Below are 18,223 nucleotides of genomic sequence, written 5' to 3'. Positions count from 1 at the left end.
ACTAAACGTTTATAAGTATTTATATATATATTATAAATCGTTAATCGTTCTGCTCTTTTGATGATTCGGTATGTTAACCATTTATCTGTAAAACATTGTGCTAAATTAATTATTTTGTTAACCCTCGTGTATATCATTGTTTACGATATCAACCAATCTGCAACTTAAAAAACCTTGTAAATGTAAAAATAATAAATATATAAATCAAGAATATATAGGCAACTCAAATAACAAAAGTGATCAGGGCAGTTGTCATTGGGAGAATAGCATACACAGATGATACTTCGCTCAGAAACTCACTGTTACTATGACTTAGTGTTTGGTGTGTTATTTTGTCACAGAACTAGTGTGAATACAACCATGGCACATGAACATTGGCGCAGTCAACTGGATTACCTCATCACCCTTCTGGGATACGGTGTCGGGTCGGGAGCATTCATCAAATTCCCTTTCTACTGCATGCGCAATGGAGGAGGTATCTATATCTCAAAACGAATAAATCATATGAACAGTTACACAAATCTACATATTTTAGGCACATGTCTACACTTATTACAATGTTAGTCATGTATGTAGTTCGTAGTTTTATATAATGGTGAAACATAAATGCAGGAAAGTACAACTTCCAACAATGCTTGATTAATCAATTGCATGACGCTGTGAGGATACGGGAGCAGAATTAGTCCAGTTTCAGAATTGTGGTAAGAACTGTCTCATGGGTACACGATAGATACAACCAGTGATCTAACTGATTGTGAGTCACAGTATCAATGCGGGGAGAACCTTTCTACAGGCAGCCAATAACTTCTCTGCTTGGCCTCTGACTGGGCTCTTATGTCAGATTACTCATATGCTGCAATTGGAAAACACACAGAATTCTTGGCTCGAACGAAAACATATTACGGACTACGTGAATTTTGTGGACATCAGCAGAACGGTTTGTTATTATATATATCTCCGAACAAAAAGTTACTTTGAGATGAAGACTGGTAGCCATGTTTATTTTCATTCTTAATAAACGATCCCACGCATGTGACCTACAAAAACCGGACATGTTCATGTATCGGTACAGATTTGTGCCGTGTGTTTAATGGACCGGCCTTTGTTGCTAGAAACACAAGATAATCACATGCTACCTGGGTCAGCATTGATCTTCAGCAATCCATGCTTGCCATAAGAGGTGACTAAGGGCCAGACCTGCTTAGATCGACATTCATGATGTCAATCTCTAGATTGTCTGGTCCAGACTCATGGTCATGTACAGACCGCCGTCTTATAGCTGGAATATTGCTGAATGCAGCTTAAAATAGGACCTTGGACACGTGACTTTATGCTATCCTGTAGCTGTCTTGAATTAGAATATATTTTTTGGCCAGTCTCGCCAACATATGCCTATTCAACTATATGTCGCCTCTAACTCATGTATAGTCCAGAATGTACATGCTTAGGTACTACAAAGGCGGCAAATATTGGAGATGTTTGCCATTGAAGTATATGATCACGTTATCGATATTTACAATTACAATCTTAGTAATAATGCTGCATTTATTTTTGTTGACAAGGAGCGTTCCTGATACTGTTCATGTTCTTCACAATAATTGGAGCCATCCCCTGTGTGTTTCTTGAGATGACCATCGGACAGTTCTCTCAGAGTGGACCTATTAAAGTCTGGAATATGTGTCCTGCTTTCAAAGGTAACACCTGTAACATGCCCAAGTGGCAACAGGCAAGTAAGCCCCAGTTTCAATCGGGAAGCAAAGTCAAGTTTAAAGAGAGTAACATAGATTTGTTTCAAGCGGGCAACATTATCTATTCAAAAGGCAACATTATCTATTCAATAGGCAATAAGGTTTCAAAGGTAAGCTATATATCTAGCTGCAACAGGAATACCTACCACAGTTTCAAAAGGGAAACCTACCGTCGTTTCAATACGTAAAGTGTTGGTTTGCATGGGTGGACAAGCCGTCGTTGGTGCCGCAATTGAGTGAACATGGATTTCAATCCCATGTTAACACTGATTATCTGATTATGATCCCTGATTGGTCACCACCATACACGTGGTCGTGTGTTTTGGTGAAGAAGTAAAGGACTAATACTTCTATCACTTTCCTTCAACATCGGGCTGACTCACAGTGGCATAACAGACAGTAAATGATAACATGGCGTTGATACAGTTACCTTCTCGATACATTTTTCAGTATAGAAGACGTTTCGTAAATCAGTATGACACGTTCACATACCGATCCTTATATTTACTACTATTGCAGGTATAGGTATTGGCAGTGTTGTTGTTTCGTGGTTATTCGTTAGCTACTTCAACATCAGCTTCACGTGGTTTATTTACTACCTCTACCACTCCTTCTCCCCCAATCTGCCCTGGGACCACTGCGACAACGCATGGAACACGCCGGCATGCATATACAATAAGAACGCGTCAGTTTTGTCTAATGATACAGCGTCTAATACAACCGACGCTGTGTACTCCATTAACGGAACAGCCAGTGGAATGACAGCCGCTGAAGAATTCTGGAAGTACGTTCACAAATACTTAAATATATACAAACTGTTGTAGAAGCCTTTCTGCAGTATTCATCCCACACTGTTTAGTTCTTTAGAACATATCTTGCATGTGTCTTCACTCTGATATTAAATTCTAATGCCCCACACCATTTTATTCTATTCTATTCTATTGAAAAGATAACTCAACAATGTGTATATATGTTTACAATTTATGCCATTATCTTAGCTTTAATAACCTATTACATGATGATGCTTATTGGTCTGTCAGGACCAAACCTATGCTCGTAGGTCGCCCTATCGTGGAAAAAGGCTGACTAAGATTCGCCCTGATTTTAATTCTTACCCGAACCTGTGCTCGTTTCCCCAATATGTTATACGTCTAAAACATCCATCTCTGCAGGTATTCCTTCTACAATAAGCTGACATGGCGTCAAATAACTAAAATAATGTCCGAAGCTGTGTCACATCCAAATCACTCACTGTCTTCCCCAATATAGGCTGTATACATAAGGCTGTTCCCTTCGTCAGATTCCAGCTGTTGGGACAGAGTGATGGCCTGGACAATCTTGGAGGTCTCAGATGGCATCTTGTTGGATGTTTGGGCTTCACCACACTGCTCCTATTTGTTTGGATATTTCAAGGAATAAGAGTAACAGGGAAGGTAATATGCAAAAGTCAATGGGCACGTTACATTCGCAAGACTGAGTCCACGCCTGCAAATGTAGATGGAAATAGAACTACGTGGACATGATTTATCTCTGATATATATTCTACTGATATTGATGGTTACATATAATGATTACAATACATTAATAATCCTTTCTCTCATCAAGCAATCTCTTAAATTAAACCAATGAGATCCCGATCCATTATACAGTTTGTTTTAGATAACCTAGTCGGTACTTATTCACTCACTCACTGACTTAATCTTTTCTACCAGCTTGTCTACATCACCGTGGGTGTCCCCTATGTCCTCATCTTCGTCTTCCTCATCCGGGGCTGTCTACTTCCGGGGTCAGCAGAAGGAATATACTACTACATCTATCCCCAGTTTGACAAGCTTACAGACCCGAAAGTTAGTACCAAATCTGTTTACGCATCTTTAACTTGTACGATTACTGTTTTCTCAAACAGTATTTGTATTGCCGTCATTGATATTTTTCCGCAATTATCACCTCGACAACGTTTACAATGTTATTTGCGTATGTTCACGTTATCATGTAATTCTAGATGGTTGGTATTCATATGCTGACGGGATAGGGGATTATAAGGTGGTGAGATCACTCTGCTTCGATCACTCAAATACAAAGGTACACATCCTATTTCTGAAATAGCATAAAAGTGGCATTAAACCCAAATCATTCATATATTGATGGAATAAAAAAAGGAACGCATGGGTATGTCTGTTCAATACAAACGAAAGCATATGATAATAATCGAATACAAACAGAGTCACTGTGTTCAAAACAGGGAATGCGTAATAAAATAGAGGAAGAATTTTGTATTGCCTTTCAATTAATAGTTCATAATACATGCTTTCTAGTCAAGAACATTGTTGAACACCCTAAGATGCCTATAAATGCAAACAAACATTAAAGTTATACCTTAAGCTTCTGCACACACGGCACGTTTCTATGGTTGCAGGTATGGATTCATTCGTGTCGCTACGCCCTAGGTTCCCTCGGTATAGCCATGGGGTGTATCATCACTATGTCTGGACACAACAGACTAGATAACAACTGCTTCAGGTATATTTCATGTCAATGAGTTTTCACAGAAATGTTCCAGTTGTTATATCAAAATGTATATAAGAAACATTGTATAAGACAGTACAACACTATTGTAGAACACGATGTATGATACGACAAAATGTAACGTAACGTCTCGAATTTACGTTATGATTATCTCAACTCTACCATAGCAATATTACACGCGAAATGTTATTATAATGGGGGAAGCGGTTAGCTTCTAATGAGTGTGGCCAAGTCGTCTAAAGCGCCAAAATTCGCTGTGCAGAGTTGCGTCCCTTGGGCAGTACGATACCTGTGCTTATGGGTTTCCCCTAAGTGGTAAACGTCTAAGATCTGTATCGCATCAAGCTGACACGCCGTGATATAACTGGAGTATTGTTAAAAGCAGCGTTTAACCCAACTCACTCACTCACTTCTAATGAGGAAACGATAATATACTTCTGTATATGCCCGAACGTTGTCATTTGCCTAAATATATTTACTTGCATATATGAGATGCATTGGAAGTGTGAACCCAGCAACTTCATAAGCAGCCAATGAGATCATACCATTGTTTTCCCTAACGGGAACTGCACACTGTAATGACGTCCCTCCATCCAAAATATGACGTTACTAACAGAGATACTATGTGTATTGTAGTTTGTAAAATTTGAGCCCCTGATTGGTCAAATCAAACTCGAGTGTTTTGCAATGGTAGAATTAGAAATTAACCAACATATAACGACGACTTCACTTATCGAAACTAATCATTGGCCCGCTAGTCGTTAAAATGTACATGTGCAAATATCTTTAAAAAACTTTAACTTCAATCTTTCACAAGCTATTGTTCAGTATATTGTTCATGTATTGTTTCTTCAAGGGATGCAATAATTTTTTGCCTGATGGATTCACTCTCCAATGTCTTTTTCGGCTTCGCTTTCTTCTCTACTGTTGGTCACGTCGCCTTCCAGCGTGGAGTAACTGTTGAAGCGTTTCAATCCTCTGGTAAGTAACCTACTGATACATCCAACAAGTCGTCGAAGGCTCTACAATTAGCATGCCTAGCATTGTGATTACGTTTCAAAATTTGACATACCCTGTGCTCGGGGGTTTAACCACAGTGATGAACCTCTGCCAGGATGTGATATAACTGGAATAATGTTCCAAGAAGCGCAAAACCGAACTCATTAACGCTCTCAGATTGAGGTAGGTGGTAAATGTTAGAATTTGTTCCGATAGTCACCCTTTTGACAATGCCTGTGCTGTCTGGACAGATCCTACACATCTTATCCCACTGTGCAACGTAACTCGATTTGAACAGACGTATCAACCCGCTATTTGGAAGTGCAAATACTTCATTGGGGAATTTATTTCTGACAATAATTTATGTATATTTAATGGTGATTCAAACACATATTTACATCCAGCCACTTGAACGTATTCTGACCTCGATCTGTCCCTCACAGAATCAAACTTGTATAATGAATTTGAATGGTTGGTCCATTACCTCTGTGGGAGTGGTCCCTTTCCTACTGTCCTAAAACCTATAAACCCTACTGATGATCCACATTCATCAAGATGGAACTTTACCAAGGCTAATTGGTTATGCTATGAGAAACTATGTATTGAATACTTAAAACATGACCTTTTCAAGAACTTAGTTGTTTTCGGACTCATTGAATGACATGGCTGACCAAACAATTCCTCTGCAAATTCTCATATTCGTAAACCATGCTTTAACAACGAATGCACACAGGCAAGAAAGTATAGGAAGAAAGCGAAAAAATATTTTCTCAGACATCCTAAAGTCCATAATTTAGATAAAGTTATAATTACAAGTGCTAAGGCCCGACGTGTCTTTAAACAGAATAAGTGTCAATCTTAGAAGAACTATGTCTCCAAAATAAATTCCTGTACACCAATGTCAAGGTGTGGAACATGATATAGAAAATAAAAGGCAAAGATTCAAAATCGTCTGTTCACCATCTTGGGGACGGCGATCAGTTATTGACTGATAAAACAGACATCGCCAATAAACTTGATGAAACACTTGCCAAACATTCTTCATAATCTAATTATGTCCCTGTGTTTCAAAAATATCAGAAACAACAGGAGAAGGAAAAAGTAAATTTTAAGTCAATGGTGAAGCCTATAATAAAGTCTCTTCATTACATGAGCTACAAAATGCCCCTGGACGTGCTCCTGATACCGCAACAGAAGCTGCTAATATCCAATATCAGCTCTTGAAACATAGGCCTGAATCATGTCTCGAAACCCTTTCAGACATTTTCCTCCTTCGTGGCATAATATCATTGTAGTCCCTATACCAAAGCCTGGCCGGAATCATACAGATCCCTCTAATTACCGCCATATATCGTTAACCACTTGTATCTGTAAAACCATGGAACGAATGGTAAATCATAGATTTGTTTGGTATTTGGAAATCAACAATTTTATCACAAATATTCAATGTGGTTTACGATTAGAATCCTTTGTTAAAATGTTATACTAAATAACAACACGTAGTATCAATTTTCTTTGATCTCGAGCAAGCACACGGGACTACCTGGAAGCATGGCCTGTTAAAGGATTTACATGTTTTTGGTGTGAGAGGTCGTTTGCCTCATTTTTTAAAAGTGACAGGCAATTTCACGTCCCGAGTGGGTTCAACCATGTCTGATCATAATGATCAGGATCAGGGTGTCTCCCAAGGCAAAATTTTGTCTGCCACACTATTTAGTATCAAGATAAATAGTCTCTCAAACGTTTTAAGCGATTCAGTGGACTGATCGCTTTCTGTGGAAGATTTTTATGTTTTGTCGTGGTAACAACATGCCCACTATTGAGAGACAGCTGCAATTATGCCTCCATAAAATACATAAATGGTCACTTGCCGATGGCTTCACATTTCCCAAAGCTAAAACTAATAGCATACTTGTCTGCAGAAAATATAGACCACACAAGGATCCCGAACTATTTTATCTGGCAATCCCATAAAAGTAGTCGTAGAGGCCAAGTCATCGCACATTCTTGTAACATATTAAATGTCTAAGAGCTAAATGCCTGAAAGCACTAGACTTTCTGGCATTCGTATCAAACACCCAACGGGGATGAGATAAGAAAATCAGGATAAACATTTCAAAGCATAAAGTATTAAGGACCTTTTTAATACCACGTTTTCTCATTTAATCATTTGCTTTTTAAAAGAAATATCTTTGTTACAACATTTTAGAGGATCATGTTTGTAATTAATAAATTCTTATTTTAAAATTAGTATGAGTAAATTTGATATCAGCGAATGTAAGTGGTTATACTCTCAAGGGGCGTTGAAGTAGCGTAATTATTATCCCCCTGTGAGAGTATGTAAGACCATATTATTCTGCTATAGTTTTTATCGTAGTACACTTGTAAATTTTAAGTGTTGGCTTAACTTTCCAACAATGGCCAGTAGCCAGAGGGATGGTGTAAATTCTGCTGGGGTACCATGTAGGTTGCATAAGTACTGTACGCCCCCTTGGTCTCTTGTATGGTGGCTTCACTTTGGATGCTTGTGATCTCTGGCCCATATCTATTTGTAGTGTCATGAATAGTTCAATTTGTATGGGTACATGCTAGTTCCAAATCTACATCTGTGATAATCTGGTTCTTTTACGGTCTTTCGTCGACTGGTTTAACTTGATTTCGTCTTGATATGGCTAAAATATTGCCGATGTGACTACAAACGTTAACTCACTCACTCACATACACACGCGTCTTCAGAGCACATGTGCAGAAAGGCAGACCCTGGCCAGTTCCTCTCACTGATAAGAACAGTCTCTTCAGTGCTTGAATCCAAAAACGATGTATGGGAGGTTTCTAGACACGTTATTCTATTACTGTGTGTCTTTTGTTTGTTCAAATGAATCACTTAACAGCATATCAATTTTCGGGATATCAATGAGATCGGAATGACTATGGCATGTTCATTTCTTTCCGGACTTAAATTATCATTTTTCGCATCGAACGTGGAATACATATTACATTTGCTATCCGTCCTGTGTTTCAGGGTTTGACCTAAGCTTCATCGTGTACCCTGAGGTCATTTCTGCTCTCCCCCTGGCACAGCTATGGTCTGTGCTGACCTTTTTGACCTTGATATCGTTGAATATCGATACTATGGTAATGGGCAAGCTCCGATTCTCTCAGCTTAGAAATAAGACATAGTTTATCAACATGAACCTATATATTAATTTGAATGTAGGATTAATTATAATAACGTAAATGATATTAATCTGACCAAGCAATTATCAAACAAGATGGCTGAGGAAATTCTGTCTTATGATCTGTTATGCATTATACATGCGCTTTTCACTTATTTCGACAATTTGCATATTTTGTTAAAGATCCCACGAGCAATATACAAACATGCCTATGAAAGCACCACGGTCATATTTTCTATCATATATTACGCTGAGACACTATGGATGTAACTAAGATGCGGTCATTTCTCAAATACCAAAGTAGCCATAAACGTGACACACTGTTGCAACATGTGTATGGGTGCAGGTTCCGTGTGTGGAAATAGTCGTCGCTGCCTTGGAAGATGTCTTCCCCAAGTTGATGAAACAACGCTGGCTCACCATCGGTGCTGTGCTCCTCAGTCTCTTCCTGTTTGGTCTGATATATCTTTCACAGGTAACGGTGAACACTGCACGTGAAACAGTGAATATGCTCGTTTGGTCTGATATATATTTTACAGGTATAAGCGAACATGTCGTTTTTGCTGGCATTACCATGAACATATGGACAGTCAGGGTTAGGCTTGCATGAAAACCTCTGGAAACACAATTCATTTGGTCGCGATACATCCCATTATAAGGTACATTGTTACCTCCCAATTCAGGTTTCCTTTACATTACCTAAGGTAATCCGCAGCTGAAAAGAGTTCTTGATATTTACCTCGTGTAGAAAATCCAAGTTTGTACCACAGACATTGTTTAATGCGATTTTGTAATCTGAAACTTGTACTATATATACTATTCAGAAGAATAACAATCTAGCATCGAGGCAATAAATGAAAGTGGTAAGGGACTACAACATAATCTTGACCAACGAACAACCTAATTTCACTTCGCCACACCTTATAATCAAATAAGACATAGGAAGGATTTATTGTTACAAAGACAATTTACTGTAGTTAATTTATTATTTTTGTGAGGAAACGTTGTCAGTTTACGACGTCATATAATACTCTTCTTAACAATACAACAGTATGACGTTTGAAAAAAAAATCAAACGACAAATAATCTTTGGGAATCTAACAAATGTATGATTATCAGAAAGTTATTACAACCCGATCTGTCAACCCTTTTGTATAATCTATACATTGAAGGGTGGGATATTCGTGGTGACGCTGGTTGACTGGTACGCCTACTTCCCATCAACGGCCGTGTTGGGCATCCTTGAGTGCATTGTTGTAGGCTGGTGTTATGGTAAGTGAGTGAGTTAGTGAGTTTGATTTTACGCTGCTTTTAGCATTATTCCAGCAATATAACGCTCATAAGCATTTGGCGTGTAAAAGTAACACAATGGTCAAATTTCAATGTGTACAATATGTGTAGTACAACCAAATGCGTACAAATACATGATATTATTAACCTTTTAACTTTCTTTCAAACTTCAGAAAAGCTATCAAATAAACAATTAACATAACCCGTTCCAAAATCATAAGAAAAATCTGCTACAATCAGAATGCACTATACTATTCCGACTATATCATACACATGCGATTATACCAGGTGTTAGAGACGAGATGTGCGTGTCCTGATCCACCGGGGGCACGCGTCACAAACACATGCAAAGGCAAATCAACTGTTCACCAGAAAGAACATGAGAACATATGATACAGGTCGAAATAGGGAGGTTCATCGCACATCATTGTTGACACTGCGGTCTGTAAATAATCGAGTCTGGACCAGAGAATCCAGTGATTAATATCATGAACATGGATCCACGCAATTGGGATACGATGGCGTGCAACAACCAATTCCGCGAGCCTGACCACCCGATCCCGTTAGTCGCCTCTTACGACAGGCATAGTCGCGTTTTACGGCAAGCATGGGTTGCTGAAGACCTATTCTACCTCGGATCTTCACGGGTCCCACATGTCCACAATCAACGTTTTGAAAGGCCTTGGATGTTGTAATCTAGACTTAATACAAAATCCCTTAAATTCTATAACACGTTTTATATGCGTGTGCTATGTGTTTATTACGTTCAAAATAGGTATGCTTGCCAGTGTATAGATAAGTGAATGTCCAAGTCCAAAATCAGTTACAAAAGGACACGTTATCTTTGGCTGTGACATGTGTACATTACCTTCAATTTCAATTTGCTAAATACTTACGCTTGCCAGTCTATAGATACACTGTATGTTGATGTTATAAATTGATCATGATTTACTTCCAGGAACAAAAAGGCTCCAGGAGGACGTCCGTACGATGTGGGGAAAGACTATACCTCGAGTCATGGTCATTAGTTTCAAGTTTGTGTGTCCTCTGTTTCTAGTTGTAAGTAGTTCTTCATTACTGAAGCTTTGATACTGACATACTCCTGAAACATCGAATTACATCATACAATATTGACACTTTAAAACTTATTGAATAGTCGCCGAGCCGCGTATAACATAATTCGAAGAATATATCAGTAGATAATTAGCTGCGTTCCTCAAATGTGAGGAAAGCCCCGATTTGTGAGGAAAGTGTAGACACTGACCACTTTATTCAATCCTTAAAGCGCAAAGATAGCTCTATTAGGCCAAATATCAATATATGAACGAAACATGTCCTCATCACACATACATCTGTAAAGATGTTACAAAACCGAAATGCTGTTCAAAGCGTCGCTAAAACAACACTCACTCGTCTGTCGATTGTTCAGAAACGTTACATAAAGTCATGTTACTTTGACTCCGATCTTAGAAACGCCCTCAAATTTACTCTTCACACAGTCTAGATCTCACCATATTTCCAGCTTATGCAGCAATGACGGTGTGGCAATGATTAAGGCAGGTTGAATTTAACATTTGTTTTCAGATAAAATAATATCAGTTCGCCAACCTGACGACAATGTATGTCATCATTGGATGGTGAACTAGAATTTAGCATCTTGGCACTCGCTCACCCATGGCTCTGAAACCTGATCATCTTCTTGAGGATAAAACTAAGTCTTTCGTTGTTTAATTACTTTACATTACTCACCTTTTCAATATCTATTCCTTTGGAAACTAAAGTCCTTTCCTGACTAAACGGAAGAATGAATGGTGTTGAACGCTGCAGTCAACAATTTTCTATCAATATCCTGTAGCAAGTAAATACTCTATCGGAACCTGAACCCGGCACAAGCAAACGGTGGACAAGATTTACCATATCCACACCATTGAGGAAGACTAAACCAATGCTATGGAGGAGACACACGAGACTTAATTTAGAAAGCTCTTACAACATACATAAATTTCAGCTATTAGAAGTCTGACTGTAAATAATTTAGTCACATATCAGTGATTGACATATTGTGAGCATCGTACCATGAAATCAACCAATACCGATCCCAGTACCGCCTCTCATTACAAATAAAGGTTGCTGGACACCAATTCTAACCTATAATCCCAAAAGGGTTCGATCCTCCAGCATGACATAGAGCTATGGCAATTCCCTGATATACTTACGGGAAGGTACGATGCTGTTTTTCGGTAATTCCCTGACATATACTTACGGGAAGGTATAATGTGGATCTATAGTAATTCCCTGATATACGTACGGGAAGGTACGATGCTGGTCTACAGTTACTCCCTGATATACGTACGGGAAGGTACAATGTTGATGTACAGTAACTCCCTGATATACTTACGGTAAGGTACAATGCTGATCTACAGTAATTCCCTGATATACGTACGGGAAGGTACGATGCTGGTCTACAGTTACTCCCTGATATACGTACGGGAAGGTACAATGTTGATGTACAGTAACTCCCTGATATACTTACGGTAAGGTACAATGCTGATCTACAGTAATTCCCTGATATACTTACGGGAAGGTACAATGCTGATCTACAGTAATTCCCTGATATACTTTCGGGAAGGTACAATGCTGATCTACAGTAATTCCCTGATATACGTACGGGAAGGTACGATGCTGATCTACAGTAACTCCCTGATATACTTACGGGAAGGTACAATGTTGATCTACAGTAACTCCCTGATATACGTACGGGAAGGTACAATGCTGATCTACAGTAACTCCCTGATATACTTACGGGAAGCTACAATGCTGATCTATAGTAACTCCCTGATATACTTACGGGAAGGTACAATGCTGATCTACAGTAATTCCCTGATATACTTTCGGGAAGGTACAATGCTGATCTATAGTAATTCCCTGATATACGTACAGGAAGGTGCAATGTTGTTCTTCAGTAATTCCCTGACATATACTTACGGGAAGGTGCAATGTTGTTCTTCAGTAATTCCCTGACATATACTTACGTGAAGGTGCAATGCTGATCTATAGTAATTCCCTGACATATACTTACGGGAAGGTAAAATGCTGATCTATAGTAATTCCCTGATATATACTTACGGGTGGTAGAATGCTAAAGGGGAGATACATATATGGAGATCAGCACACCATGCTTTTGTAGTCCAGTAGGACAAGCACAAGGGTACTGTGTGTATGTGTAATACTCCAACTGTTGTACCAGGTGATCTGCTGTTACTCCCTGTACTCCTACCGACCCCCTCAGTACCATGACTACATCTACCCCACCTGGGCAACAGCTGTTGGATGGCTCATATCCTTTTCGTCACTCCTGCCGATACCGACTGTCTTCATCTGGACGGTTTACAACACACAAGGGGCAACGCTGAAAGAGGTAAACACAACTCGAATCTAACCTGAATCACATGTTCAGCTTTGAGGACAACGCAGTTGGTGTATGCTGCCTGTTGTATAGCTATGCTTTGTTAATAAGGGTGACATATTATTAGTTATGGTGTATTTAAATGCCGTATACGGTGTCACATTAGGTTAGCAGAAACAATATTGGGCGTGGCGTCAGAATTCCGCCTCACAAGGAAATCTCACGACGTGTCCAACTATCTGTGGCCAAACGTCGTTGATCTATCTCTTTAAAGATCTTCGCTCGTATATTCCTGGATATTTATAATTCTGAAGTTGCTCTTAACCCTAACCTCGCACATTATTTTTCTGCTAACCTAATCTGACACCGTATACGGCAACTTAAGCCACCATAACGAATTTATAATGCCGAAACATTTACGCTATTTGGTATCCATATCACATTACTTTTATAAGCTTCGTACGCGGACGTTAATGGTCAAAGGGAGACTACTCTTCAAACCTTAGAGACCAACCTTGTTGAAAATTGTAACTATAATCTTTATCAATAAAGTCACGAACGTGATTTAATGTCCGTGCATATCACAATTAATGATACAAAACACAAAATAGTGTCGAATAACGAATTTCTGTACCAGATGTTTCAAGTTAAATATTTGAAGTGGGTGTTGGAAATTCCAAGATTGATATTACTGACGGTATACAGTCCTATATAAGGTCAGTAAGAACCATCTCGGATTTTTACTGACGGTATAAGCGATAATTTTGGGTCAGTAGTTCTGCTCTCTGATTGGTCAATCTAACTTTGAGGCATAATAAAACAGGATGTGAATGTCAATAAGTCCATTTTATGTTTGCTATGATAAAAGTACCTTACAAATATTTGTCTAGAACAAGGAGTGATTTATTGCACAAGACATTAGAAGCATTAAATTAATTTAATCACATGGTCTGCTTTTATGAACGATCCTGTGTTTGTTGACTATAAGAATGTGTTTTTGGACTATTTGATCATTATGATTTATTCCCTCATTGACTCACTTCAGAAATTGAAGAAAACTTTCGAACCCAATGAATACTGGAGGCGATCACCGCCAGAGGAAGAATTCACTGAAGTTTTACAACCGATGGTAGAACATGCGAATAATTCCGCCTAACAAGGAAAACTCACGACTTTTCCAACTATCTGTGACCAAACGTGTTTTTTCTTCTTTCATTTTTCCTGGATACTTATAATGCTGTAGTTGCTGTTGACCTTCGCCGTTGTTGTCTTCAATACGGACACCTGCATCATGGATATGTGTTCAGAATATCACATCTGTGTTAGCTGCTTGCCGTGAAAAGGTATTTTCTGTGATAATGTACTGTAAGAAATGTTGCTTTAATGAGAGATGAAAATAAGTTCAACAATTTACTTCATAATATAGTCAGCAGTTACGAATCACTGTAAAGTGACAAAGATCCAATGATCAACAGCAGTTTCCTGATACAACTAAAGCATGATTCCAATTTAGAAAGCTTTAAACCGCGTTTACGTTTTGATTATTTTGCATAAGACAAGGGATGGGGTGGATTTCAATGTATTTTCTTAAAATATGTACGTCCGAGTCAGTGCAAGAGGGTCCTGTGTTGTATTTTGGCCTATACTCAATTAGCGCCACATACCGGAATGTTTAAAATGAAAGTTTACGGAGAAAACAATTTGTGAAATGTTGGACATCCTCATGGATACTAGGTTTGAATACAACACTGTGGTAATCTTGTTGTTTTACTGTCCTTTTTATATTTTCTAAATGTATTTATTATTATTATTGTACCACCGATATATGGAAGTGGACACCTGCTTCCTGATGCATATGAATCGGAAGATTTTGACGAAGACGTTCAACGTAAGTTTCATGTTATATATGATCTGATAACGTTCAATAATGGTCAAATAGCCAATACCCTTCCACTGATTTATCTTCCTGAATTTAAAATATCGAGACCAGTGAAACCGCCTCGTCTGTTCTACACACATACGAGTGACAACACAATATCCACAAGAGATTACTTGCAATTATTATATATTCTTGTAATTGTCTTTTATATACACCTCAGTCCCAAACATGAGAGATATTAGATGGCGGTCTGTAAACGGTATTGTCGAGCCAGACAGAGCACCTGTTATATCCTGTCAATGACGAAGCGATCATGACCGTTGATAACAGACCATCAACCTGATCAAACATGGTTAACACCATTCTTGCACCAATGGGCTACACAAGTTACTGTTTCTGGATACAAAGTAGAGTTTGATCCTCGGCCGCGTCATACTAAATGACGCCAAAAGATGGTACTTGTTGTTACCCTGTCTGGCGCTCGGCATTAAGGGACTAAAACAAGGACTGGTCGGCTCGGAGTCAGTATACTGTGTCTGAGTGGGGTATTCTTGTTAAACTGCGGCATGGTATCTCAGTGGGCTATCACTATTACTCGTCATCTGCCCGGACTAGTACAAGCACACACACACACACACACACACACACACACACACACACACACACACACACACACACACACACACACACACACACACACACACACACACGTGCATGTATATAAGAGCAATAATTTTGGACGCGACGTTTAACCCCATTTCACCTCACCACCTAACTAGGAATCTAAGACCAGCTTTTGATACTAGCATGCGATATTTTATACCTACACTGCACGGAAACCTAACCTAACTTAATATAATCGTCAATGCAAGAGCATAACCCGTCTAGATTATCTGCTGAAACAGATTAAAATTTGGCGTAACGGGCGAAATAGCTGTGAACATTATATGAATGGACCACTGAAAATCAGTGACGACACCAGGTGTCTGCGAAAAGGGGAAGTATATATTGCCCTACCAGTAGCACGCGTCATTCACACACTTTCCATTAACACTTGCGTTGTGGAACTGTGATACCTTGTACCTACATCGATAGCCACACTGGTGTATTGTCAGGTGTGTATGGATATCTTGATCTTTAGTTCATATGTTGAATGTCTGTAGGGCAAATCGTGTCTCAGTCTCAGCAAGGATAGACTCGGACGTCAATAGTGTAGTGACAAGCATTTTTTAGACTTCCTATGATGGATTACATCACAAGACGTCAACAATGTTGTAGATCACTTAAGAGCATAACTACAGTTATGATCCATATGTATAAAAAAATCGCAAGCTATTGACACAGCTATTCAATAAAGTGATGTCCTTGAAAACGTTACAGAACCGTTTTAGTTAATACAGACTTTTATGCAGCTTATGTTATTCTTATACAAGTATCTCACAAAGTCTACCTATGTCATATGTAGATTGCATATTTGAAAATTTGAATTGACATAACGCTTTTCGCGAAAAGGTGAGCCTATCCCACATGGGGCAACCGTCACAGTCAAATCTGTAAATTTGTGTACATGTGAGAGCAGAGCACAAATGATGTCTAAACATATCACTAGCACGACAAGTATTTCAGAAAGTCATAGGCATTACTAACATATTCCATACGCAGCCACACACAACGAGCACCATGACTGTAAAGTGTACGTGAAGCCAATGTATTTTTCCCGAAAATATCGAGATACACAAGCATATAATTAGCTTTCCTAGGCAACCAATGTCCATATGTCCAAAACGTTATCAACTAATAGTGTAATCAGCGAATATTAAATATAATTAACACCTGGAATCCCTCACATTAACCACTGATCCTGTTTGTCGGTGTTGACATAACAATATTCGGGAAATGTTTACTTGCAAATAAGTCAAAGTCAAATAAGTGAATCATTTCAATTTCAGGTAACTTCTTAGATTCCCATATTTTTTGCATCGTACAACACAACTGGTTGTGGTTGAGAATCCAGTGGTTTGATATAAATCTGGGGTGTGACAGAATGTTTTTTTCGGGCTGTTTAACAAAATGCTTAGAATTAGCTTGTGGGTAAATAACATTCCAAGGTATTAATACTCATGGACGGCTTTGATGAATTCACCTTTAAAACAACATTTTTCTCTATCTCGGCAACACTTTTCTGACTATAGTATTATTTTGTCAACTTCACGCTAAATCTCCATTTATCCGAATACATTTGTAATATATTAAGTTGGTTCGCTGACTTGGCTGATGCAAGTCATCGTATCTCAGTTGCGTAAATCGATGCTCATGATATCAATCGGCCGTGAAGATCCGGGGTAGAATAGATCTTCAGGAACCCATGATTGCCGTAAAAGGCGACTATGCTTGTCGTAAGAGGCGACTAACGGGATCGGTTTGTCAAGCTCGCTGACTTGGTTGATGCATGTCATCGATCCCAATTGCGTGGATCGATGCTCATGATTTCAATCACTGGATTGTTTGGTCCACACTCGATTATTCATATACCGCCGTCATATAGCTGTATTAATGCTTAGTACGGCGTTTAACAACAAACAGACAAATTATGATGTCAATCACCGGATTGTCTGGCCCGGATTCAATTACCTACAGACCGCCGTCCTGTAACTGGAATATCACTGACAGCGATTAAAACCTGCTAGTGATCCCTGCTCTTGCAGATAGCAATCACTTTATTGGGCAAGGCATGTCAACTTAAGAATAGCCAGCAGTCTGGCGAATTTGAACATACAGAGTATGAATTTACACATGGAATATTGAAATCAGTCTGTATTGTACCTAGTACTGTTATCATTATAGGAATGTACACATGTATATTTTTGAACTTCAAGCTTTCTGATTAGCTGAATTGATCACGTGTAATTGCATTAATTTGCCAATGAATGTAAATAAATACGCCACGCCCACACCGAAGCGGACTACTTCGACTGCAACGGAATGTCGGTGAATCCCTTATTACAGTCGAGTGAATTCTCTTTCTGCTCACGTTGTCCTATCATGCACAGTACGTTTTGTGAAATTCATGCATATTCATCTTCCTAACCACCCTGAATGAAACAACAAACGTGCAGGCTCTCTCGTCTGATTTTTATCGACAAATGTCCACAATTTTCATCAATCTCGTCACTCTGCTTTGATTTGTATATTTTTTTCA

General features: G+C 38.8%; 1 protein-coding gene across 1 annotated transcript; it reads left to right on the top strand.

Moving 5' to 3' along the window:
- Positions 1 to 345: 345 nt before the first annotated feature.
- On the top strand, positions 346 to 14,301 carry LOC139464353 (sodium- and chloride-dependent GABA transporter 3-like). The gene is made up of 13 exons (XM_071245882.1): positions 346 to 475; positions 1,563 to 1,694; positions 2,268 to 2,532; positions 3,049 to 3,181; positions 3,461 to 3,595; positions 4,165 to 4,268; positions 5,131 to 5,255; positions 8,296 to 8,408; positions 8,796 to 8,924; positions 9,622 to 9,721; positions 10,698 to 10,798; positions 12,987 to 13,157; positions 14,191 to 14,301. Exons 1-13 carry the CDS (start codon positions 361 to 363, stop codon positions 14,299 to 14,301), a joined length of 1,734 nt encoding a protein of 577 aa, XP_071101983.1. The 5' UTR covers positions 346 to 360.
- The last annotated feature ends 3,922 nt before the right edge of the window (positions 14,302 to 18,223 follow it).

This window comes from Haliotis cracherodii, unplaced genomic scaffold (assembly GCF_022045235.1).
Source record: "Haliotis cracherodii isolate W230 unplaced genomic scaffold, xgHalCrac1.p SCAF_17, whole genome shotgun sequence".
Taxonomy (NCBI): Eukaryota; Metazoa; Mollusca; class Gastropoda; order Lepetellida; family Haliotidae; genus Haliotis; species Haliotis cracherodii.
This window is presented reverse-complemented; position numbering and strand designations above follow the sequence as displayed.